General features: G+C 40.7%; 1 protein-coding gene across 1 annotated transcript; it reads left to right on the forward strand.

Annotated features, from left to right (window-relative positions):
* The first annotated feature begins 272 nt into the window (after positions 1–272).
* Positions 273–2,565, forward strand: LOC119994682. The gene is made up of 2 exons (XM_038841251.1): positions 273–1,980; positions 2,159–2,565. Exons 1-2 carry the CDS (start codon positions 273–275, stop codon positions 2,563–2,565), a joined length of 2,115 nt encoding a protein of 704 aa, XP_038697179.1.
* The last annotated feature ends 24,475 nt before the right edge of the window (positions 2,566–27,040 follow it).

The raw sequence follows: 27,040 nt of genomic DNA on the forward strand, positions 1-27,040 counted from the left end.
TAGTTGTGTTCTACTTGCCCTATCATTTTGGATTAAGATATTGCATCTGAAACTGAAATTGATTTGAACCGGTTAGGGCTATACTAGTAAAGACCAACTTCTGTACTTTGTGTCTTTGTTTTTGTGGTCTATTTTCTGTTTAAAAGTAAGGGGATTCACAGTTGGAATTTGGGGACACAATTCACCCCCCCCCTCTTGTGTCGCCTAGGTCCTACAATTGGTATCGGAGCAAGGACTAGCTAGAAATTAGAATTAACACTCTACTAGCGTAAATGGCATTCACAACATCTCATGGTGAGGCTGAAGGTCTCTCTATGAACAGACCTCCATTTTTCAATGGAAAAGACTATGGTTTTTGGAAAACTAGGATGAGAATTTTTATAAGATCAATTGACTTAGATTTATGGGATGTAATAGAGTATGGTCCACATAGGCCTAAGAAGAAATCAGGAGACACGCTTGTCGATAAAGAAAGAAGTGAATGGACAATGGAAGATAAGAAATTGGTTAGTCTAAATGATAGAGCTGTAAACATCTTACATTGTGCATTAATTAGAGCTGAATTTGATCATATTTCAACTTGTAAAAGTGCTAGGGAGATTTGGTGCATGCTAGAGCTTAAACATGAAGGAACTAGTCAAGTAAAGGATACTAAGATAAATATGCTTGTACATGACTATGAATTGTTTAAGATGAAACCAAATGAATGCATTTCTGATATGTTTGCTCGTCTAACCACCATTTGTAATGAATTGCAAAGTCTTGGTAAAGTGTACTCAAATGCAGATAGAGTTCAAAAGGTACTAAGGAGCTTACCAAAGACATGGAAAGACAAAGTCACCGCAATCCAAGAGGCAAAGGACTTGCAGACCTTGAAGTTGGAGGAACTCATTGGGAGCTTAATGACACATGAGATTGAGCTAAAGAAGTATGAAGAAGAGGATGAGACACCTAGAAGAAAAGGAATAGCACTTGCTGCTAATTCGGATAGCTCAAGTGATGAAGATGAGGAGACACAAATTGCAAGAAATTTCAGAAAGTTTATGAAATTTCAGAAGCAAGGAGGCTTCAAGAGAAAGGGTAACTTTAAGGGTAAGAAAAATGAACTAACATGTTTTAGATGTGGCAAAACAGGTCACTTGATTGCTGAATGCCCAAAACCTTCAAAGAAGAAGTTTAAAGGAAAAGGAAAGAAAGAGAAGAAGGCCTTTAAAGCTACATGGGATAACACTAGCTCAGATGGCTCATCAAGTGAAGAAGAGGAAGATCACACAGCCAAATTGTGTTTAATGGCAAAATCGGCTGAAGTCTCATCTAGTCAAGATGAGGTAGTAAGTGTTTCTGAATCTCAATGTTTTGATTCATTATCTGATGCATATGCTCAATTATGTGAATTTCATGAATCTCTAATGCTTAAATACAAGCTAGCTAAAAAGGAAATTTCTAGACTAAAGAAAATTGAAAAGGTGCATCTGCATGATTGTGTAGAATTGAAGACTAAGCATGATGATTTAGATATTACATGTAATGATCTTGCTGGTAATATTGATGATCTTGTGATGGAAATTGAAGCACTTAAAGAACACACATGTCAAGGCATAACTGATTTACAATTACAAAAGTTACGTGAATTTGATGAAATGCAAGAAAGAGTAAAAGAGTTAGATAGTGAAATACTGTCTTGGGAAGAGTATGAATCCAAAATGCTTGATAAACTCACAAATTTGAAATCTGAAGTAGAAAATCTAAATGAAAAGAACCAATTGCTTGAAATGAAATTCTCACAATTTTGTACAAGTTCTGAAAAATTGGATTTGCTATTTTCTTCTCAAAGGCATTATTTGGATAAGAGTGGAATTGGATATGATCCAATGAAGCTAAATGAGAGTCTAAGTGGCACAAGTGCCATGGGTAGAACCTCTATTGTGGCTGCCCAAAGGGCCAAGCTCCTAAGAGCTAGGGTTTCACACCCAAGGCCAGGTGTATTTAAATTGAAAAGGTATTGGGTACCTAAAGGCATGAGAAATGATGATATAAATGCTTATGTTGAATCTATGTATGGTGTGCATATTATTGCTAATGTGACTAACCCTAAAGGATCCAAGGTTTGGATACCTAAGCTTCATTGATTTTATTTTAAAGGTATGCTTAAAAACAGAATTCAAGAGTGGAGAATGGTATCTTGATAGTGGATGTTCTAGGCATATGACTGGAAATCCAACCATGTTCACTACCTTCACTAAAAAGAAACATGGTGGAAACATCACATTTGGAGATAACTCCAAAGGTAGAATTCTTGGAAATGGTTCCGTAGGTAATTCTTCCTTTGCCATAGATGGTGTGTTGTATGTGAGTGGTTTATCATTTAATCTCATTAGCATTAGTCAACTAGCTGATAAAGGATTTGTGGTAAAGTTCAAAAAGGACAAATACTTGATTAAAAATAAGTTAAAAGAATTGGTAGTTGCTGGTTCTAGAAGTGGCAATGTGTATGTTATTGATTTTGAATCTTTAAGTAGTAGTTTAACTTGTTTGATTGCTTCTAGTGATTGTGCATTACATTGACATAGAAGATTAGGTCATATTGGCATGTCAACTTTGAGAAAATTTGCATGCTAGAAATCTGGTATGAAGCTTACCTAGGTTGAAAGTTAACGAAAATCATATATGTGATGATTATTCTGTATATATAAGGAAAATAATAAAATAATCATTATTTCATATTCTTAAGATCAAGAGTGATATTGATATGTCTTGTTCTTAAATTTTAATGGTATAACTCTTGGTTAAGTCTTTTGTGCATAGTAAAAAGAAACAGGTTTTAAGAAACTTGCTCCACAATCTTGAGAGGTATTGATGCAAGCCATGAGAACATTCACATGAACAAGGTGTTCAAAGCTTCAAGTGTTCAAGCTAAGTAAATAAGATGCAAAGTGGACAAAAAGAGCATATGAAAACTATAGAATCAGCTAGTGTCATACTACACCCAAAAGAAGCAAACCTTTGAAGATACATCTTATGAGGTTTCAGCTAGATCAACAAGGGGTTCCTATGGTCAACTCTAAAGCCTTATTCTATCTTTAATATGGTACATTGCATGAACTATTTGATTCCATGAGTTGCTTGATTACATGAAATGATTGATTGCATATATGAAATGGTTGACGTCATTGTGTCAAATAGAATGATTTTGATAATATATATGTCTTTGATTGAATTGCTTGAGAGTTTTAAAATTTGAGTCTAAAATGATCCATCTATAAAAATGGCATTGAAAAGAGATCTATGGGAGTTTAGTATAGGTTACTCAAAATGAATATGGCTTACTTTGAAGATTATAACTTGGGTAAGTTTAATCCGAAAAGAGACATTGTGCATAAAAGTTGATGTCATTGAATTCTTGATATCTTTGATTGATTAATCCCATTTTTTTTATCAAATTGTTATGACTAATTCTCTGCATCATTCAAGGGGGAGTTGTGTTCTCACATGTGAAAGGAAACTTTGGAACTAATGTCAAGGACCATATATTTGGTCACTATGCTCGTTTGATGAAATATATGTTTTTGAACTTATTTTAAAGAACTTGAATGATATATAGCATGTTATAGATGCTCCATGGTTAATTGAAAAGTGAGCTACAGTTGGCATCAAATGCTATTGTGATTTCAATTGATGTGTGAATCATATGCATGATTTTAGGGGGAGCATTGCATAAGAACCCTTTTCGGGTAAGATAGTTGAGTTTTGAAAAATGCAGTTTCATCCCACATACTTACATGGCATCATTTTTATAAAATTGTGCATTCATGGGCTGACTACTTCCTTTTTGATTGATAACAAAAAGGGGGAGAGAATTGATGATGTAGAAAGTGCATTAGTTGTATTAGTTCGTAAGTTAAGGAGGAGAGTGCATAATTTTTTGACAAAATATGGGAATGAGTGAAGCATGAAATAAGGGGTGAGCTTAGTGCCCTTAAAGGCTTAGTACATTTCATGCATTCAAGTTTGGTATCAAATTCAATAGTTATCAAATAGCTTTCTACATGCTAGGTTTTGTAATCATCAAAAAGGGGGAGATTGTTGGACCAAAGGTCCTATATTTTTTGTTTTGATGATTGTATCATGCTATGCTATTTGATTACATGATCTTTGTGATGAATTTGATGGTAAATTGATTGAATTTGAGACTTCTCTTAATTGGTTTTTCATTCAAGTGTTTTAAAACTAGTTGTGAACTCAACGATCGTTTTTATACCAAATGACATCTAAATGAGCTGAATTTTTATAGAGACATTAATCACATCATAAGGAACATTTTGCTTGAAGGAATGAATAACAAATTCTGCCGTTTAGTAGCTGAAAAGCTGTGCCCTAGTTCATATCCGAAAATTATGATTATTTGTCTTAATTGAGTGCTTATGTGACTAAATGATATTTGTTTGAGCTGGAAACTTATATGTACATAAGTCCATATATATTATGATGTTATATGCTCTAATTTTGATTATTTGAACTCAACTAACCTATTGTTCAAGCATGAAGCTCAAATGAGTTTACAAGCATATCTTAAGGTTTTTCAGGTTAAGACAAGAGTCGTAGTAATCCGGCTGTCCAAGAATAGTCTCGTAAGACTTAGGACAAGCTATGAAAATCCTAAGCACTCTTGCAAATCCACTAGAAGGTGAATGTTGAAAATGTCCAATTCAGACAAGAAGTGTTCATTTCAGACAAGGTGTGTCCAATTAGGACGCTGTGTCAATTTCAGACAAGCACTTTATGGTGAGTATTTGGTGGAGATTTCAACAAACTACATTCAAAATTTAAAGAGAGGATTCGAAATTCAAAGTTGGAGATTCGAAATTCGAAATTCAAAATCAAGTCAAGGTTGTTGCATGATTTTCGAAATTTAGTGTACAAGAACAAGAATGTGGCAAGGTTCAAGATGTGTTGCTGTATTTTTTGAAGATCAAAATCAAAGTTTGTTGCAACTTATGAGGAGATAACCAAGAGAGAGATTCAAGCCCTTGAAATCAAATTTTCAAAGTTGAAGCTGAGGAGATATCTTCAAAGGAGCTTTGATTGGCTGAAATTTGAAAGAAGATGAAGCCAATTTCAAAAGTCATGTTGGTAAAGATCTCATTCAAGTCAAAATGGAGCTGTTATGATCAAGTGATTGCATTTCTTCAACAAGAGACTTAAATGGACGAAAATCTTGGGTGAACATGGCCAAGTATGTTGTCTACATTCAAAGACAAGAGAATGATATATTTGAATGGAGGATATCAAGTTTGTTGGCAGAATTGTTCAAAGAGAGGCTGTTGCACTATAAAAGGAGAATATCAAGTTTGTTTTCAAAAAACTACATTCAAATTCAAAGTTCAAGTGAAGATGAGAAGATCAAGGGATGATCTCAACTATCTCTACTTGGCTTTCCTATAAATAGCCATCCATACAAGAGGAGATGACACAAGACTTGCTACAAGCTACATATCCTATTCTCTCAAGCTCTCTTTCTCTCCAGCAAAAGGCCAAGTCTTCCAAGTCTAGTTCTACAAGCATATATTGTTGTTACTAAAAAGCTCTCCGACACTTTATATTTCAATCCTACCTGTGAGCCTTTGTCAAATTTGTGAGAGTTCCCTCAAACCTTGTTGGTTAAACACTAGAGTGGAACCTAGAGCCTAAAATTGTATCCCTTACCTTGTGAGGTTGTAAAAAGTTTAAGGGTGACTTGTAAAAACCCTCTGTGAGTTGTTGGTTTCTTGAGGAAACTATTTATCCTAGTGGATTTGAAAATCCTAAGCAAGGGTGCTTAGGTAGTAGACGTAGGAGGGTGCTCCGAACTACTATAAATCATCGTGTGCTTTACTTTTTGCTTGTTTATTGTTTTGCATGCTTTGATTATTTACTTGTTCAATACTGCCATTCATAATTCTTGATCATTCGATTATCTTGTGATAATTTTGGGTGACTTGAATTTGAAAGTTCATTTCTCTACTCAATACTTGCAAAATCAAATCTGCCCATTTTGTGTTTATATTGGTCAAAACTTTTCTAAGCATTCTAATATTGATATTCTGAACTGTTTTCATAATCTGGTACTTATTATGCTCTAATTTCAGTTGGTTGATGGTTTAGAGTTAAAGCTTGATTTTCGGTTCACATCTAAATATATTGTTCTTAATATTGATATTTCAGCCCCTTTAACCTACTTTATGAAATTCTGAATTAGTGTGTTGATTACTTGAATCCTAGCATCTTATATCATATATATTCGTTTATATACATCTTATATAGTTGTGTTCTACTTGCCCTATCATTTTGGATTAAGATATTGCATCTGAAACTGAAATTGATTTGAACCGGTTAGGGCTATACTAGTAAAGACCAACTTCTGTACTTTGTGTCTTTGTTTTTGTGGTCTATTTTCTGTTTAAAAGTAAGGGGATTCACAGTTGGAATTTGGGGACACAATTCACCCCCCCCTCTTGTGTCGCCTAGGTCCTACAAGTTGAGCACTTTCAAAGCATCAATGTGGACCGGTGTACTGTATTTAGTGCTCTTAAAAGTCTAACTTGCTAGTTGAGCCTTCGTGCCACGTTTCTTAAGGTAAAGACGCGAATAGTCCAAGTTATGTCACAAATTGCACAAAAACGTGAAAAGCTCCTCTACGGAGAGAGTTGAGCTCTTCCGAAGCATCAATGTGGACCATTGTACTCTATTGAGTGCTCTTAAAAGTCTAACTTGCTAGTTGAGCCTTCGTGCCACGTTTCGTAAGGTAAAGACGCGAATAAACCAAGTTATGTCTCCAATTGCACAAAAACGTGAAAAGCTCATCTATGGAGAGAGTTGAGCACTTTCGAAGCATCAATATGGACCGTTGTACTCTATTTAGTGCTCTTAAAAGTCTAACTTGCTAGTTGAGCCTTCGTGCCACGTTTCGTAAGGTAAAGACGTGAATAGACCAAGTTACGTCTCAACTTGCACCAAAACGTGAAAAGCTCCTCCATGGAGAGAGTTGAGCACTTCGAAAGCATCAATGTGGACCGTTGTACTCTATTTAGTGCTCTTAAAAGTCTAACTTGCTAGTTGAGCCTTCGTGCCACGTTTCGTAAGGTAAAGACGCGAAGAGACCAAGTTACGTCTCAACTTGCACAAAAACGTGAAAAGCTCCTCTATGCAGAGAGTTGAGCACTTCCAAAGCATCAATGTGGACCGTTCTACTCTATTTAGTGCTCTTAAAAGTCTAACTTGCTAGTTGAGCCTTCGTGCCACATTTCGCAAGGTAAAGACGCGAATAGACCAAGTTACGTCTCAACTTGCACCAAATGTGAAAAGCTCCTCTATGGAGAGAGTTGAGCACTTCCAAAGCATCAATGTGGACCGTTGTACTCTATTGAGTGCTCTTAAAAGTCTAACTTGCTAGTTGAGCCTTCGTGCCACTTTTTTCAGGTAAAGACGCTAATAGACCAAGTTACGTCTCAACTTGGACAAAAACGTGAAAAGCTCCTCTATGGAGAGAGTTGAGCACTTTCAAAGCATCAATGTGGACCGGTGTACTCTATTTAGTGCTCTTAAAAGTCTAACTTGCTAGTTGAGCCTTCGTGCCACGTTTCCTAAGGTAAAGACGCGAACAGACCAAGTTATGTCTCAAATTGCACAAAATCGTGAAAAGCTCCTCTATGGAGAGAGTTGAGCACTTCCAAAGCATCAATGTGGACCATTGTACTCTATTGAGTGCTCTTCAAAGTCTAACTTGCTAGTTGAGCCTTCGTGCCACTTTTCGTAAGGTAAAGACGCGAATAGACCAAGTTATGTCTCAAATTGCACAAAAACGTGAAAAGCTCCTCTATGGAGAGAGTTGAGCACTTCCAAAGTATCAATGTGGACCGTTGTACTCTATTGAGTGCTCTTAAAAGTCTAACTTGCTAGTTGAGCCTTCGTGCCACTTTTTTAAGGTAAAGACGCGAGTAGACCAAGTTACGTCTCAACTTGCACAAAAACGTGAAAAGCTCCTCTATGGAGAGAGTTGAGCACTTCCAAAGCATCTATGTGGACCGTTGTACTCTATTGAGTGCTCTTAAAAGTCTAACTTACTAGTTGAGCCTTCGTGCCACGTTTCTTAAGGTAAAGACGCGAATAGACCAAGTTTTGTCCCAACTTGCGCAAAAACGTGAAAAGCTCCTCCATGGGGAGAGTTGAGCACATCCAAACAATCAATGTGGACCGTTGTACTCTATTGAGTGCTCTTAGAAGTCTAACTTGTTAGTTGAGCCTTCGTGCCACGTTTCTTAAGGTAAACACGCGAATAGACCAAGTTATGTCTCAAATTGCACAAAAACATGAAAAGCTCCTTTATGAAGAGAGTTGAGCACTTCCGAAGCATCAATGTGGACCATTGTACTCTATTGAGTGCTCTTAAAAGTCTAACTTGCTAGTTGAGCCTTCGTGCCACGTTTCGTGAGGTAAAGATGCGAATAGACCAAGTTATGTTTGAAATTGCACGAAAACGTGAAATGCTCCATTATTGAGAGAGTTGAGCAATTCCAAAGCATGAATGTGGACCGTTGTACTCTATTTAGTGCTCTTAAAAGTCTAACTTGCTAGTTGAGCCTTCGTGCCACGTTTCGTAAGGTAAAGACGAGAAGAGACCAAGTTTCGTCTCAACTTGCACAAAAACGTGAAAAGCTCCTCTATGGAGAGAGTTGAGCACTTCCAAAGCATCAATGTGGACTGTTGCACTCTATTTAGTGCTCTTAAAAGTCTAACTCGCTAGTTGAGCCTTCGTACCAGGTTTCGTAAGGTAATGACGCGAATAGACCAAGATACGTCTCAACTTGCACCAAAACGTGAAAAGCTCCTCTATGGAGAGAGTTGAGCACTTCCAAAGCATCAATGTGGACCGTTGTACTCTATTGAGTGCTCTTAAAAGTCTAACTTACTAGTTGAGCCTTCGTGCCACTTTTTTAAGGTAATGACGCGAATAGACCAAGTTACGTCTCAACTTGCACCAAAACGTGAAAAGCTCCTCTATGGAGAGAGTTGAGCACTTCGAAAGCATCAATGTGGACCTTTGTACTCTATTGAGTGCTCTTAAAAGTCTAACTTACTAGTTGAGCCTTCGTGCCACTTTTTTAAGGTAAAGACGCGAATAGACCAAGTTACGTCTCAACTTGCACAAAAACGTGAAAAGCTCCTCTATGGAGAGAGTTGAGCACTTCCAAAGCATCAATGTGGACCGTTGTACTCTATTGAGTGCTCTTAAAAGCCTAACTTGCTAGTTGAGCCTTCGTGCCACTTTTTTAAGGTAAAGACGCGAATAGACCAAGTTACGTCTCAACTTGCACAAAAACGTGAAAAGCTCCTCTATGGAGAGAGTTGAGCACTTTCAAAGCATCAATGTGGACCGGTGTACTGTATTTAGTGCTCTTAAAAGTCTAACTTTCTAGTTGAGCCTTCGTGCCACGTTTCTTAAGGTAAAGACGCGAATAGACCAAGTTATGTCTCAAATTGCACAAAAACGTGAAAAGCTCCTCTATGGAGAGAGTTGAGCACTTCCGAAGCATCAATGTGGACCATTGTACTGTATTGAGTGCTCTTAAAAGTCTAACTTGCTAGTTGGCCTTCGTGCCACGTTTCGTAAGGCAAAGACGAGAAGAGACCAAGTTACGTCTCAACTTGCACAAAAACGTGAAAAGCTCCTCTATGGAGAGAGTTGAGCACTTCCAAAGCATCAATGTGGACCGTTGCACTCTATTTAGTGCTCTTAAAAGTCTAACTCGCTAGTTGAGCCTTCGTGCCAGGTTTCGTAAGGTAATGACGCGAATAGACCAAGTTACGTCTCAACTTGCACCAAAACGTGAAAAGCTCCTCTATGGAGAGAGTTGAGCACTTCCAAAGCATCAATGTGGACCGTTGTACTCTATTGAGTGCTCTTAAAAGTCTAACTTACTAGTTGAGCCTTCGTGCCACTTTTTTAAGGTAATGACGCGAATAGACCAAGTTACGTCTCAACTTGCACCAAAACGTGAAAAGCTCCTCTATGGAGAGAGTTGAGCACTTCCAAAGCATCAATGTGGACCGTTGTACTCTATTGAGTGCTCTTAAAAGTCTAACTTACTAGTTGAGCCTTCGTGCCATTTTTTTAAGGTAAAGACGCGAATAGACCAAGTTACGTCTCAACTTGCACAAAAACGTGAAAAGCTCCTCTATGGAGAGAGTTGAGCACTTCCAAAGCATCAATGTGGACCGTTGTACTCTATTGAGTGCTCTTAAAAGCCTAACTTGCTAGTTGAGCCTTCGTGCCACTTTTTTAAGGTAAAGACGCGAATAGACCAAGTTACGTCTCAACTTGCACAAAAAGTGAAAAGCTCCTCTATGGAGAGAGTTGCGCACTTTCAAAGCATCAATGTGGACCGGTGTACTGTATTTAGTGCTCTTAAAAGTCTAACTTGCTAGTTGAGCCTTCGTGCCACGTTTCTTAAGGTAAAGACGCGAATAGACCAAGTTATGTCTCAAATTGCACAAAAACGTGAAAAGCTCCTCTATGGAGAGAGTTGAGCACTTCCGAAGCATCAATGTGGACCATTGTACTCTATTGAGTGCTCTTAAAAGTCTAACTTGCTAGTTGAGCCTTCGTGCCACGTTTCGTAAGGCAAAGACGCGAATAGACCAAGTTATGTCTCAAATTGCACAAAAACGTGAAAAGCTCCTCTATGGAGAGAGTTGAGCACTTCCGAAGCATCAATGTGGACCGGTGTACTCTATTTAGTGCTCTTAAAAGTGTAACTTGCTAGTTGAGCCTTCGTGCCACGTTTTTTAAGGTAAAGACGCGAATAGACCAAGTTATGTCTCAAATTGCACAAAAACGTGAAAAGCTCCTCTATGGAGAGAGTTGAGCACCTCCGAAGCATCAATGTGGACCATTGTACTCTATTGAGTGCTCTTAAAAGTCTAACTTGCTAGTTGAGCCTTCGTGCCACGTTTCGTAAGGTAAAGACGCGAATAAACCAAGTTATGTCTCAAATTGCACAAAAACGTGAAAAGCTCCTCTATGGAGAGAGTTGAGCACTTCCAAAGCATCAATGTGGACCGTTGTACTCTATTGAGTGCTCTTAAAAGTCTAACTTGCTAGTTGAGCCTTCGTGCCACTTTTTTAGGGTAAAGACGCGAGTAGACCAAGTTACGTCTCAACTTGCACAAAAACATGAAAAGCTCCTCTATGGAGAGAGTTGAGCACTTCCAAAGCATCAATGTGGACCGTTGTACTCTATTGAGTGCTCTTAAAAGTCTAACTTACTAGTTGAGCCTTCGTGCCACGTTTCTTAAGGTAAAGACGCGAATAGACCAAGTTTTGTCCCAACTTGCACAAAAACGTGAAAAGCTCCTCCATGGAGAGAGTTGAGCACATTCAAACCATCAATGTGGACCGTTGTACTCTATTGAGTGCTCTTAAAAGTCTAACTTGCTAGTTGAGCCTTCGTGCCACGTTTCTTAAGGTAAAGACGCGAATAGACCAAGTTATGTCTCAAATTGCACAAAAACGTGAAAAGCTCCTTTATGGAGAGAGTTGAGCAGTTCGAAGCATCAATGTGGACCATTGTACTCTATTGAGTGCTCTTAAAAGTCTAACTTGCTAGTTGAGCCTTCGTGCCACGTTTCGTAAGGTAAAGACGCGAATAGACCAAGTTATGTCTCAAATTGCACAAAAACGTGAAAAGCTCCTCTATGGAGAGAGTTGAGCACTTCCGAAGCATCAATGTGGACCATTGTACTCTATTGAGTGCTCTTAAAAGTCTAACTTGCTAGTTGAGCCTTCGTGCCACGTTTCGTAAGGTAAAGATGCGAATAGACCAAGTTATGTTTGAAATTGCACAAAAACGTGAAATGCTCCATTATGGAGAGAGTTGAGCAATTCCAAAGCATGAATGTGGACCGTTGTACTCTATTTAGTGCTCTTAAAAGTCTAACTTGCTAGTTGAGCCTTCGTGCCACGTTTCGTAAGGTAAAGACGAGAAGAGACCAAGTTACGTCTCAACTTGCACAAAAACGTGAAAAGCTCCTCTATGGAGAGAGTTGAGCACTTCCAAAGCATCAATGTGGACCGTTGCACTCTATTTAGTGCTCTTCAAAGTCTAACTCGCTAGTTTAGCCTTCATGCCAGGTTTCGTAAGGTAATGACGCGAATAGACCAAGTTACGTCTCAACTTGCAACAAAACGTGAAAAGCTCCTCTATGGAGAGAGTTGAGCACTTCCAAAGCATCAATGTGGACCGTTGTACTCTATTGAGTGCTCTTAAAAGTCTAACTTACTAGTTGAGCCTTCGTGCCACGTTTCTTAAGGTAAAGACGCGAATAGACCAAGTTTTGTCCCAACTTGCACAAAAACGTGAAAAGCTCCTCCATGGAGAGAGTTGAGCACATCCAAACCATCAATGTGGACCGTTGTACTCTATTTAGTGCTCTTAAAAGTCTAACTTGCTAGTTGAGCCTTCGTGCCACGTTTCGTAAGGTAAAGACGCGAATAGACCAAGTTACGTCTCAACTTGCACCAAAACGTGAAAAGCTCATCTATGGAGAGAGTTGAGCACTTCCAAAGCATCAATGTGGACCGTTGTACTCTATTGAGTGCTCTTAAAAGTCTAACTTGCTAGTTGAGCCTTCGTGCCACGTTTCGTAAGGTAAAGACGCGAATAGTCCAAGTTATGTCTCAAATTGCACAAAAACGTGAAATGCTCCTCTACGGAGAGAGTTGAGAACTTCCAAAGCATCAATGTGGACCGTTGTACTCTATTGAGTGCTCTTAAAAGTCTAACTTGCTAGTTGAGCCTTCGTGCCACTTTTTTAAGGTAAAGACGCGAATAGACCAAGTTACGTCTCAACTTGCACAAAAACGTGAAAAGCTCCTCTATGGAGAGATTTGAGCACTTTCAAAGCATCAATGTGGACCGGTGTACTCTATTTAGTGCTCTTAAAAGTCTAACTTGCTAGTTGAGCCTTCGTGCCACGTTTCTTAAGGTAAAGACGCGAATAGACCAAGTTTTGTCTCAAATTGCACAAAAACGTGAAAAGCTCCTCTATGGAGAGAGTTGAGCACTTCCGAAGCATCAATGTGGACCATTGTACTCTATTGAGTGCTCTTAAAAGTCTAACTTGCTAGTTGAGCCTTCGTGCCACGTTTCGTAAGGTAAAGACGCGAATAGACCAAGTTATGTCTCAAATTGCACAAAAACGTGAAAAGCTCCTCTATGGAGAGAGTTGAGCACTTCCAAAGCATCAATGTGGACCGTTGTACTCTATTGAGTGCTCTTAAAAGTCTAACTTGCTAGTTGAGCCTTCGTGCCACTTTTTTAAGGTAAAGACGGGAGTAGACCAAGTTACGTCTCAACTTGCACAAAAACGTGAAAAGCTCCTCTATGGAGAGAGTTGAGCACTTCCAAAGCATCAATGTGGACCGTTGTACTCTATTGAGTGCTCTTAAAAGTCTAACTTACTAGTTGAGCCTTCGTGCGACGTTTCTTAAGGTAAAGACGCGAATAGACCAAGTTTTGTCCCAACTTGCACAAAAACGTGAAAAGCTCCTCCATGGAGAGAGTTGAGAACATCCAAACCATCAATGTGGACCGTTGTACTCTATTTAGTGCTCTTAAAAGTCTAACTTGCTAGTTGAGCCTTCGTGCCACGTTTCGTAAGGTAAAGACGCGAATAGACCAAGTTACGTCTCAACTTGCACCAAAACGTGAAAAGCTACTCTATGGAGAGAGTCGAGCACTTCCAAAGCATTAATGTGGACCGTTGTACTCTATTGAGTGCTCTTAAAAGTCTAACTTGCTAGTTGAGCCTTCGTACCACGTTTCATAAGGTAAAGACGCGAATAAACCAAGTTACGTCTCAACTTGCACCGAAACGTGAAAAGCTCCTCTAAGGAGAGAGTTGAGCACTTCCAAAGCATCAATGTGGACCGTTGTACTCTATTGAGTGCTCTTAAAAGTCTAACTTGCTAGTTGAGTCTTCGTGCCACGTTTCGTGAGGTAAAGATGCGAATAGACCAAGTTATGTTTGAAATTGCACAAAAACGTGAAAAGCTCCTGTATGGAGAGAGTTGAGCACTTCCGAAGCATCAATGTGGACCATTGTACTCTATTGAGTGCTCTTAAAAGTCTAACTTGCTAGTTGAGCCTTCGTGCCACGTTTCGTAAGGTAAAGACGCGAATAGACCAAGTTTTGTCTCAAATTGCACAAAAACGTGAAAAGCTCCTCCATGGAGAGAGTTGAGCACATCCAAACCATCAATGTGGACCATTGTACTCTATTTAGTGCTCTTAAAAGTCTAACTTGCTAGTTGAGCCTTCGTGCCACGTTTCGTAAGGTAAAGACGCGAATAGACCATGTTACGTCTCAACTTGCACCAAAACGTGAAAAGCTCCTCTATGGAGAGAGTTGAGGACTTCCAAAGCATCAATGTGGACCGTTGTACTCTATTTAGTGCTCTTAAAAGTCTAACTTGCTAGTTGAGCCTTCGTGCCACCTTTCGTAAGGTAAAGACGCGAATAGACCAAGTTACGTCTCCACTTGTACCAAAAAGTGAAAAGCTCCTCTATGGAGAGAGTTGAGCACTTCCAAAGCATCAATGTGGACCGTTGTACTCTACTGAGTGCTCTTAAAAGTCTAACTTACTAGTTCAGCCTTCGTGCCACGTTTCTTAAGGTAAAGACGCGAATAGACCAAGTTTTGTCCCAACTTGCACAAAAACGTGAAAAGCTCCTCCATGGAGAGAGTTGAGCACATCCAAACCATCAATGTGGACCATTGTACTCTATTTAGTGCTCTTAAAAGTCTAACTTGCTAGTTGAGCCTTCGTGCCACGTTTCGTAAGGTAAAGACGCGAATAGACCATGTTACGTCTCAACTTGCACCAAAACGTGAAAAGCTCCTCTATGGAGAGAGTTGAGCACTTCCAAAGCATCAATGTGGACCGTTGTACTCTATTGAGTGCTCTTAATAGTCTAACTTGCTAGTTGAGCCTTCGTGCCACGTTTCGTAAGGTAAAGACGTGAATAGACCAAGTTATGTCTCAAATTGCACAAAAACGTGAAATGCTCCTCGATGCAGAGAGTTTAGCACTTCCAAAGCATCAATGTGGACCGTTGTACTCTATTGAGTGCTCTTAAAAGTCTAACTTGCTAGTTGAGCCTTCGTGCCACTTTTTTAAGGTAAAGACGCTAATAGACCAAGTTACGTCTCAACTTGGACAAAAACGTGAACAGCTCCTCTATGGAGAGAGTTGAGCACTTTCAAAGCATCAATGTGGACCGGTGTACTCTATTTAGTGCTCTAAAAAGTCTAACTTGCTAGTTGAGCCTTCGTGCCACGTTTCTTAAGGTACAGACGCCAATAGACCAAGTTATGTCTCAAATTGCACAAAAACGTGAAAAGCTCCTTTATGGAGAGAGTTGAGCACTTCCAAAGCATCAATGTGGACCGTTGTACTCTATTGAGTGCTCTTAAAAGTCTAACTTGCTAGTTGAGCCTTCGTGCCACTTTTTTAAGGTAAAGACGGGAGTAGACCAAGTTACGTCTCAACTTGCACAAAAACGTGAAAAGCTCCTCTATGGAGAGAGTTGAGCACTTCCAAAGCATCAATGTGGACCGTTGTACTCTATTGAGTGCTCTTAAAAGTCTAACTTACTAGTTGAGCCTTCGTGCGACGTTTCTTAAGGTAAAGACGCGAATAGACCAAGTTTTGTCCCAACTTGCACAAAAACGTGAAAAGCTCCTCCATGGAGAGAGTTGAGAACATCCAAACCATCAATGTGGACCGTTGTACTCTATTTAGTGCTCTTAAAAGTCTAACTTGCTAGTTGAGCCTTCGTGCCACGTTTCGTAAGGTAAAGACGCGAATAGACCAAGTTACGTCTCAACTTGCACCAAAACGTGAAAAGCTACTCTATGGAGAGAGTTGAGCACTTCCAAAGCATTAATGTGGACCGTTGTACTCTATTGAGTGCTCTTAAAAGTCTAACTTGCTAGTTGAGCCTTCGTACCACGTTTCATAAGGTAAAGACGCGAATAAACCAAGTTACGTCTCAACTTGCACCGAAACGTGAAAAGCTCCTCCAAGGAGAGAGTTGAGCACTTCCAAAGCATCAATGTGGACCGTTGTACTCTATTGAGTGCTCTTAAAAGTCTAACTTGCTAGTTGAGTCTTCGTGCCACGTTTCGTGAGGTAAAGATGCGAATAGACCAAGTTATGTTTGAAATTGCACAAAAACGTGAAAAGCTCCTGTATGGAGAGAGTTGAGCACTTCCGAAGCATCAATGTGGACCATTGTACTCTATTGAGTGCTCTTAAAAGTCTAACTTGCTAGTTGAGCCTTCGTGCCACGTTTCGTAAGGTAAAGACGCGAATAGACCAAGTTTTGTCTCAAATTGCACAAAAACGTGAAAAGCTCCTCCATGGAGAGAGTTGAGCACATCCAAACCATCAATGTGGACCGTTGTACTCTATTTAGTGCTCTTAAAAGTCTAACTTGCTAGTTGAGCCTTCGTGCCACGTTTCGTAAGGTAAAGACGCGAATAGACCATGTTACGTCTCAACTTGCACCAAAACGTGAAAAGCTCCTCTATGGAGAGAGTTGAGCACTTCCAAAGCATCAATGTGGACCGTTGTACTCTATTTAGTGCTCTTAAAAGTCTAACTTGCTAGTTGAGCCTTCGTGCCACCTTTCGTAAGGTAAAGACGCGAATAGACCAAGTTACGTCTCAACTTGTACCAAAAACGTGAAAAGCTCCTCTATGGAGAGAGTTGAGCACTTCCAAAGCATCAATGTGGACCGTTGTACTCTATTGAGTGCTCTTAAAAGTCTAACTTACTAGTTGAGCCTTCGTGCCACGTTTCTTAAGGTAAAGACGCGAATAGACCAAGTTTTGTCCCAACTTGCACAAAAACGTGAAAAGCTCCTCCATGGAGAGAGTTGAGCACATCCAAACCATCAATGTGGACCGTTGTACTCTATTTAGTGCTCTTAAAAGTCTAACTTGCTAGTTGAGCCTTCGTGCCACGTTTCGTAAGGTAAAGACGCGAATAGACCATGTTACGTCTCAACTTGCACCAAAACGTGAAAAGCTCCTCTATGGAGAGAGTTGAGCACTTCCAAAGCATCAATGTGGACCGTTGTACTCTATTGAGTGCTCTTAATAGTCTAACTTGCTAGTTGAGCCTTCGTGCCACGTTTCGTAAGGTAAAGACGTGAATAGACCAAGTTATGTCTCAAATTGCACAAAAACGTGAAATGCTCCTCTATGGAGAGAGTTGAGCACTTCCAAAGCATCAATGTGGACCGTTGTACTCTATTGAGTGCTCTTAAAAGTCTAACTTGCTAGTTGAGCCTTCGTGCCACTTTTTTAAGGTAAAGACGCTAATAGACCAAGTTACGTCTCAACTTGGACAAAAACGTGAACAGCTCCTCTATGGAGAGAGTTGAGCACTTTCAAAGCATCAATGTGGACCGGTGTACTCTATTTAGTGCTCTAAAAAGTCTAACTTGCTAGTTGAGCCTTCGTGCCACGTTTCTTAAGGTACAGACGCCAATAGACCAAGTTATGTCTCAAATTGCACAAAAACGTGAAAAGCTCCTTTATGGAGAGAGTTGAGCACTTTCGAAGCATCAATGTGGACCATTGTACTCTATTGAGTGCTCTTAAAAGTCTAACTTGCTAGTTGAGCCTTCGTGCCACGTTTCGTAAGATAAAGACGCGAATAGACCAAGCTATGTCTCAAATTGCACAAAAACGTGAAAAGCTCCTCTATGGAGAGAGTTGAGCACTTCCGAAGCATCAATGTGGACCGTTGTACTCTATTTAGTGCTCTTAAAAGTCTAACTTGCTAGTTGAGCCTTCGTGCCACGTTTCGTAAGGTAAAGACGTGAATAGACCAAGTTACGTCTCAACTTGCACCAAAACGTGAAAAGCTCCTCTATGGAGAGAGTTGAGCACTTCGAAAGCATCAATGTGGACCGTTGTACTCTATTGAGTGCTCTTAAAAGTCTAACTTGCTAGTTGAGCCTTCGTGCCACGTTTCGTAAGGTAAAGATGCGAATAGACCAAGTTACGTCTCAACTTGCACAAAAACGTGAAAAGCTCCTCTATGGAGAGAGTTGAGCAATTCCAAAGCATCAATGTGTACCGTTGTACTCTATTTAGTGCTCTTAAATGTCTAACTTGCTAGTTGAGCCTTCGTGCCACGTTTCGTGAGGTAAAGATGCGAATAGACCAAGTTATGTTTGAAATTGCACAAAAACGTGAAATGCTCCATTATGGAGAGAGTTGAGCAATTCCAAAGCATGAATGTGGACCGTTGTACTCTATTTAGTGCTCTTAAAAGTCTAACTTGCTAGTTGAGCCTTCGTGTCACGTTTCGTAAGGTAAAGACGCGAATAGACCAAGTTACGTCTCAACTTGCACAAAAACATGAAAAGCTCCTCTATGGAGAGAGTTGAGCACTTCCAAAGCATCAATGTGGACCGTTGTACTCTATTTAGTGCTCTTAATAGTCTAACTTGCTAGTTGAGCCTTCGTGCCACGTTTCGTAAGGTAAAGACGCGAATAGACCAAGTTACGTCTCAACTTGCACCAAAACGTGAAAAGCTCCTCTATGGAGAGAGTTGAGCACTTCCAAAGCATCAATGTGGACCGTTGTACTCTACTTAGTGCTCTTAAAAGTCTAACTTGCTAGTTGAGCCTTCGTGCCACGTTTCGTAAGGTAAAGATGCGAATAGACCAAGTTACGTCTCAACTTGCACAAAAACGTGAAAAGCTCCTCTATGGAGAGAGTTGAGCACTTCGAAAGCATGAATGTGGACCGTTGTACTCTATTTAGTGCTCTTAATAGTCTAACTTGCTAGTTGAGCCTTCGTGCCACGTTTCGTAAGGTAAAGACGCGAATAGACCAAGTTACGTCTCAACTTGCACCAAAACGTGAAAAGCTCCTCCATGGAGAGAGTTGAGCACTTCCAAAGCATGAATGTGGACCGTTGTACTCTATTTAGTGCTCTTAATAGTCTAACTTGCTAGTTGAGCCTTCGTGCCACGTTTCATAAGGTAAAGACGCGAATAGACCAAGTTACGTCTCAACTTGCACCAAAACGTGAAAAGCTCCTCTATGGAGAGAGTTGAGCACTTCCAAAGCATCAATGTGGACCGTTGTACTCTACTTAGTGCTCTTGAAAGTCTAACTTGCTAGTTGAGCCTTCGTGCCACGTTTCGTAAGGTAAAAACGCGAATAGACCAAGTTACGTCTCAACTTGCACCAAAACGTGAAAAGCTCCTCTATGGAGAGAGTTGAGCACTTCCAAAGCATCAATGTGGACCGTTGTACTCAATTGAGTGCTCTTAAAAGTCTAACTTAGTAGTTGAGCCTTTGTGCCACGTTTCTTAAGGTAAAGACGCGAATAGACCAAGTTTTGTCCCAACTTGCACAAAAACGTGAAAAGCTCCTCCATGGAGAGAGTTGAGCACATCCAAACCATCAATGTGGACCGTTGTACTCTATTTAGTGCTCTTAAAAGTCTAACTTGCTAGTTGAGCCATCGTGCCACGTTTCGTAAGGTAAAGACGCGAATAGACCATGTTACGTCTCAACTTGCACCAAAACGTGAAAAGCTCCTCTATGGAGAGAGTTGAGCACTTCCAAAGCATCAATGTGGACCATTGTACTCTATTGAGTGCTCTTAATAGTCTAACTTGCTAGTTGAGCCTTCGTGCCACGTTTCGTAAGGTAAAGACGTGAATAGACCAAGTTATGTCTCAAATTGCACAAAAACGTGAAATGCTCCTCTATGGAGAGAGTTGAGCACTTCCGAAGCATCAATGTGGACCATTGTACTCTATTGAGTGCTCTTAAAAGTCTAACTTGCTAGTTGAGCCTTCGTGCCACGTTTCGTAAGGTAAAGACGCGAATAGACCAAGTTATGTCTCAAATTGCACAAAAACGTGAAAAGCTCCTCTATGGAGAGAGTTGAGCACTTCCGAAGCATCAATGTGGACCGTTGTACTCTATTTAGTGCTCTTAAAAGTCTAACTTGCTAGTTGAGCCTTCGTGCCACGTTTCGTAAGGTAAAGACGTGAATAGACCAAGTTACGTCTCAACTTGCACCAAAACGTGAAAAGCTCCTCTATGGAGAGAGTTGAGCACTTCGAAAGCATCAATGTGGACCGTTGTACTCTATTGAGTGCTCTTAAAAGTCTAACTTGCTAGTTGAGCCTTCGTGCCACGTTTCGTAAGGTAAAGATGCGAATAGACCAAGTTACGTCTCAACTTGCACAAAAACGTGAAAAGCTCCTCTATGGAGAGAGTTGAGCACATCCAAAGCATCAATGTGGACCGTTGTACTCTATTTAGTGCTCTTAAAAGTCTAACTTGCTAGTTGAGCCTTCGTGCCACGTTTCGTAAGGTAAAGACGCGAATAGACCAATGTTACGTCTCAACTTGCACAAAAACGTGAAAAGCTCCTCTATGGAGAGAGTTGAGCACTTCCAAAGCATCAATGTGGACCGTTGTACTCTATTTAGTGCTCTTAAAAGTCTAACTTGCTAGTTGAGCCTTCGTGCCACGTTTCGTAAGGTAAAGACGCGAATAGACCAAGTTATGTCTCAAATTGCACAAAAACGTGAAAATGCTCCTCTATGGAGAGAGTTGAGCACTTCCGAAGCATCAATGTGGACCATTGTACTCTATTGAGTGCTCTTAAAAGTCTAACTTGCTAGTTGAGCCTTCGTGCCACGTTTCGTAAGGTAAAGACGCGAATAGACCAAGTTATGTCTCAAATTGCACAAAAACGTGAAAAGCTCCTCTATGGAGAGAGTTGAGCACTTCCGAAGCATCAATGTGGACCGTTGTACTCTATTTAGTGCTCTTAAAAGTCTAACTTGCTAGTTGAGCCTTCGTGCCACGTTTCGTAAGGTAAAGACGCGAATAGACCAAGTTACGTCTCAACTTGCACCAAAACGTGAAAAGCTCCTCTATGGAGAGAGTTGAGCACTTCCAAAGCATCAATGTGGACCGTTGTACTCTATTGAGTGCTCTTAAAAGTCTAACTTGCTAGTTGAGCCTTCGTGCCACGTTTCGTAAGGTAAAGACTGCGAATAGACCAAGTTACGTCTCAACTTGCACAAAAACGTGAAAAGCTCCTCTATGGAGAGAGTTGAGCAATTCCAAAGCATCAATGTGGACCGTTGTACTCTATTTAGTGCTCTTAAAAGTCTAACTTGCTAGTTGAGCCTTCGTGCCACGTTTCGTAAGGTAAAGACTGCGAATAGACCAAGTTATGTCTCAAATTGCACAAAAACGTGAAAATGCTCCATCTATGGAGAGAGTTGAGCACTTCCAAAGCATCAATGTGGACCGTTGTACTCTATTTAGTGCTCTTAAAAGTCTAACTTGCTAGTTGAGCCTTCGTGCCACGTTTCGTAAGGTAAAGACGCGAATAGACCAAGTTACGTCTCAACTTGCACAAAAACGTGAAAAGCTCCTCTATGGAGAGAGTTGAGCACTTCCAAAGCATCAATGTGGACCGTTGTACTCTATTTAGTGCTCTTAAAAGTCTAACTTGCTAGTTGAGCCTTCGTGCCACGTTTCGTAAGGTAAAGACGCGAATAGACCAAGTTACGTCTCAACTTGCACAAAAACGTGAAAAGCTCCTCTATGGAGAGAGTTGAGCACTTCCAAAGCATCAATGTGGACCGTTGTACTCTATTTAGTGCTCTTAAAAGTCTAACTTGCTAGTTGAGCCTTCGTGCCACGTTTCGTAAGGTAAAGACGCGAATAGACCAAGTTACGTCTCAACTTGCACAAAAACGTGAAAAGCTCCTCTATGGAGAGAGTTGAGCACTTCCAAAGCATCAATGTGGACCGTTGTACTCTATTTAGTGCTCTTAAAAGTCTAACTTGCTAGTTGAGCCTTCGTGCCACGTTTCGTAAGGTAAAGACGTGAATAGACCAAGTTACGTCTCAACTTGCACCAAAACGTGAAAAGCTCCTCTATGGAGAGAGTTGAGCACTTCGAAAGCATCAATGTGGACCGTTGTACTCTATTGAGTGCTCTTAAAAGTCTAACTTGCTAGTTGAGCCTTCGTGCCACGTTTCGTAAGGTAAAGATGCGAATAGACCAAGTTACGTCTCAACTTGCACAAAAACGTGAAAAGCTCCTCTATGGAGAGAGTTGAGCAATTCCAAAGCATCAATGTGGACCGTTGTACTCTATTTAGTGCTCTTAAAAGTCTAACTTGCTAGTTGAGCCTTCGTGCCACGTTTCGTAAGGTAAAGACGCGAATAGACCAAGTTATGTCTCCAATTGCATAAAAACGTGAAAAAGCTCCTCTATGGAGAGAGTTGAGCACTTCCGAAACATCAACGTGGACCGTTGTACTCTATTTAGTGCTCTTAAAAGTCTAACTTGCTAGTTGAGCCTTCGTTCCACGTTTCGTAAGGTAAAGACGCGAATAGACCAAGTTACGTCTCAACTTGCACAAAAACGTGAAAAGCTCCTCTATGGAGAGAGTTGAGCACTTCCAAAGCATCAATGTGGACCGTTGTACTCTATTTAGTGCTCTTAAAAGTCTAACTTGCTAGTTGAGCCTTCGTGCCACGTTTCGTAAGGTAAAGACGCGAATAGACCAAGTTACGTCTCAACTTGCACCAAAACGTGAAAAGCTCCTCCATGGAGAGAGTTGAGCACTTCCAAAGCATCAATGTGGACCGTTGTACTCTATTGAGTGCTCTTAAAAGTCTAACTTGCTAGTTGAGCCTTCGTGCCACGTTTCTTAAGGTAAAGACGCGAATAGACCAAGTTATGTCTCAACTTGCACAAAAACGTGAAAAGCTCCTCTATGGAGAGAGTTGAGCACATTCCAAAGCATCAATGTGGACCGTTGTACTCTATTTAGTGCTCTTAAAAGTCTAACTTGCTAGTTGAGCCTTCGTGCCACGTTTCGTAAGGTAAAGACGCGAATAGACCAAGTTACGTCTCAACTTGCACCAAAAACGTGAAAAGCTCCTCTATGGAGAGAGTTGAGCACTTCCAAAGCATCAATGTGGACCGTTGTACTCTATTGAGTGCTCTTAATAGTCTAACTTGCTAGTTGAGCCTTCGTGCCACGTTTCGTAAGGTAAAGACGCGAATAGACCAAGTTATGTCTCAAATTGCACAAAAACGTGAAAAGCTCCTCTATGGAGAGAGTTGAGCACTTCCAAAGCATCAATGTGGACCGTTGTACTCTATTGAGTGCTCTTAAAAGTCTAACTTGCTAGTTGAGCCTTCGTGCCACGTTTCGTAAGGTAAAGACGCGAATAGACCAAGTTATGTCTCAAATTGCACAAAAACGTGAAAATGCTCCTCTATGGAGAGAGTTGAGCAATTCCAAAGCATCAATGTGGACCGTTGTACTCTATTTAGTGCTCTTAAAAGTCTAACTTGCTAGTTGAGCCTTCGTGCCACGTTTCGTAAGGTAAAGACGCGAATAGACCAAGTTACGTCTCAACTTGCACAAAAACGTGAAAAGCTCCTCTATGGAGAGAGTTGAGCAATTCCAAAGCATCAATGTGGACTGTTGTACTCTATTTAGTGCTCTTAAAAGTCTAACTTGCTAGTTGAGCCTTCGTGCCACGTTTCGTAAGGTAAAGACTGCGAATAGACCAAGTTATGTCTCAAATTGCACAAAAACGTGAAAATGCTCCTCTATGGAGAGAGTTGAGCACTTCCAAAGCATCAATGTGGACCGTTGTACTCTATTTAGTGCTCTTAAAAGTCTAACTTGCTCGTTGAGCGTTCGTACCACGTTTCGTAAGGTAAAGACGCGAAGAGACCAAGTTACGTCTCAACTTGCACAAAAACGTGAAAAGCTCCTCTATGGAGAGAGTTGAGCACTTCCAAAGCATCAATGTGGACCGTTGTACTCTATTTAGTGCTCTAAAAAGTCTAACTTCCTAGTTGAGCCTTCGTGTCACGTTTCGTAAGGTAAAGACGCGAATCGACCAAGTTACGTCTCAACTTGCACAAAAACGTGAAAAGCTCCTCTATGGAGAGAGTTGAGCACATCCAAACCATCAATGTGGACCGTTGTACTCTATTTAGTGCTCTTAAAAGTCTAACTTGCTAGTTGAGCCTTCGTGCCACGTTTCGTAAGGTAAAGACGCGAATAGACCAAGTTACGTCTCAACTTGCACAAAAACGTGAAAAGCTCCTCTATGGAGAGAGTTGAGCACTTCCAAAGCATCAATGTGGACCGTTTTACTCTATTTAGTGCTCTTAAAAGTCTAACTTGCTAGTTGAGCCTTCGTGCCACGTTTCGTAAGGTAAAGACGCGAATAGACCAAGTTACGTCTCAACTTGCACCAAAAACGTGAAAAGCTCCTCTATGGAGAGAGTTGAGCACTTCCGAAAGCATCAATGTGGACCGTTGTACTCTATTGAGTGCTCTTAAAAGTCTAACTTGCTAGTTGAGCCTTCGTGCCACGTTTCGTAAGGTAAAGACGCGAATAGACCAAGTTACGTCTCAACTTGCACAAAAACGTGAAAAGCTCCTCTATGGAGAGAGTTGAGCAATTCCAAAGCATCAATGTGGACCGTTGTACTCTATTTAGTGCTCTTAAAAGTCTAACTTGCTAGTTGAGCCTTCGTGCCACGTTTCGTAAGGTAAAGACGCGAATAGAGCAAGTTATGTCTCAAATTGCACAAAAACGTGAAAAGCTCCTCTATGGAGAGAGTTGAGCACTTCCGAAGCATCAATGTGGACCGTTGTACTCTATTGAGTGCTCTTAAAAGTCTAACTTGCTAGTTGAGCCTTCGTGCCACGTTTCGTAAGGTAAAGACGCGAATAGACCAAGTTATGTCTCAAATTGCACAAAAACGTGAAAAGCTCCTCTATGGAGAGAGTTGAGCACTTCCGAAAGCATCAATGTGGACCGTTGTACTCTATTTAGTGCTCTTAAAAGTCTAACTTGCTAGTTGAGCCTTCGTGCCACGTTTCGTAAGGTAAAGACGCGAATAGACCAAGTTACGTCTCAACTTGCACAAAAACGTGAAAAGCTCCTCTATGGAGAGAGTTGAGCACTTCCAAAGCATCAATGTGGACCGTTGTACTCTATTGAGTGCTCTTAAAAGTCTAACTTGCTAGTTGAGCCTTCGTGCCACGTTTCGTAAGGTAAAGACGCGAATAGACCAAGTTACGTCTCAACTTGCACAAAAACGTGAAAAGCTCCTCTATGGAGAGAGTTGAGCAATTCCAAAGCATCAATGTGGACCGTTGTACTCTATTTAGTGCTCTTAAAAGTCTAACTTGCTAGTTGAGCCTTCGTGCCACGTTTCGTAAGGTAAAGACGCGAATAGACCAAGTTATGTCTCAAATTGCACAAAAACGTGAAAAGCTCCTCTATGGAGAGAGTTGAGCACTTCCAAAGCATCAATGTGGACCGTTGTACTCTATTTAGTGCTCTTAAAAGTCTAACTTGCTAGTTGAGCCTTCGTGCCACGTTTCGTAAGGTAAAGACGCGAATAGACCAAGTTACGTCTCAACTTGCACAAAAACGTGAAAAGCTCCTCTATGGAGAGAGTTGAGCACTTCCAAAGCATCAATGTGGACCGTTGTACTCTATTTAGTGCTCTTAAAAGTCTAACTTGCTAGTTGAGCCTTCGTGCCACGTTTCGTAAGGTAAAGACGCGAATAGACCAAGTTACGTCTCAACTTGCACAAAAACGTGAAAAGCTCCTCTATGGAGAGAGTTGAGCACTTCCAAAGCATCAATGTGGACCGTTGTACTCTATTGAGTGCTCTTAAAAGTCTAACTTGCTAGTTGAGCCTTCGTGCCACGTTTCGTAAGGTAAAGACGCGAATAGACCAAGTTATGTCTCAACTTGCACAAAAACGTGAAAAGCTCCTCTATGGAGAGAGTTGAGCACTTCCAAAGCATCAATGTGGACCGTTGTACTCTATTTAGTGCTCTTAAAAGTCTAACTTGCTAGTTGAGCCTTCGTGCCACGTTTCGTAAGGTAAAGACGCGAATAGACCAAGTTACGTCTCAACTTGCACAAAAACGTGAAAAGCTCCTCTATGGAGAGAGTTGAGCACTTCCAAAGCATCAATGTGGACCGTTGTACTCTATTGAGTGCTCTTAAAAGTCTAACTTGCTAGTTGAGCCTTCGTGCCACGTTTCGTAAGGTAAAGACGCGAATAGACCAAGTTATGTCTCAAATTGCACAAAAACGTGAAAAGCTCCTCTATGGAGAGAGTTGAGCACTTCCAAAGCATCAATGTGGACCGTTGTACTCTATTGAGTGCTCTTAAAAGTCTAACTTGCTAGTTGAGCCTTCGTGCCACGTTTCGTAAGGTAAAGACGCGAATAGACCAAGTTATGTCTCAAATTGCACAAAAACGTGAAAAGCTCCTCTATGGAGAGAGTTGAGCACTTCCAAAGCATCAATGTGGACCGTTGTACTCTATTTAGTGCTCTTAAAAGTCTAACTTGCTAGTTGAGCCTTCGTGCCACGTTTCGTAAGGTAAAGACGCGAATAGACCAAGTTACGTCTCAACTTGCACAAAAACGTGAAAAGCTCCTCTATGGAGAGAGTTGAGCACTTCCAAAGCATCAATGTGGACCGTTGTACTCTATTTAGTGCTCTTAAAAGTCTAACTTGCTAGTTGAGCCTTCGTGCCACGTTTCGTAAGGTAAAGACGCGAATAGACCAAGTTATGTCTCAAATTGCACAAAAACGTGAAAAGCTCCTCTATGGAGAGAGTTGAGCACTTCCAAAGCATCAATGTGGACCGTTGTACTCTATTTAGTGCTCTTAAAAGTCTAACTTGCTAGTTGAGCCTTCGTGCCACGTTTCGTAAGGTAAAGACGCGAATAGACCAAGTTACGTCTCAACTTGCACAAAAATGTGAAAAGCTCCTCTATGGAGAGAGTTGAGCACTTCCAAAGCATCAATGTGGACCGTTGTACTCTATTGAGTGCTCTTAAAAGTCTAACTTGCTAGTTGAGCCT

Source organism: Tripterygium wilfordii, unplaced genomic scaffold, assembly GCF_013401445.1.
Source record: "Tripterygium wilfordii isolate XIE 37 unplaced genomic scaffold, ASM1340144v1 ctg241, whole genome shotgun sequence".
NCBI lineage: Eukaryota > Viridiplantae > Streptophyta > Magnoliopsida > Celastrales > Celastraceae > Tripterygium > Tripterygium wilfordii.

What these genes read in the sequence shown, in the direction of transcription:
- LOC119994682 (XM_038841251.1), top strand. Translation starts at nt 273, where the DNA reads ATGGCATTCACAACATCTCATGGTGAGGCTGAAGGTCTCTCTATGAAC. An exon ending in GGTTTCACACCCAAGGCCAG is followed by an intron (nt 1,981 to 2,158) that starts GTGTATTTAAAT and finishes GCTTAAAAACAG; the next exon opens with AATTCAAGAGTGGAGAATGG.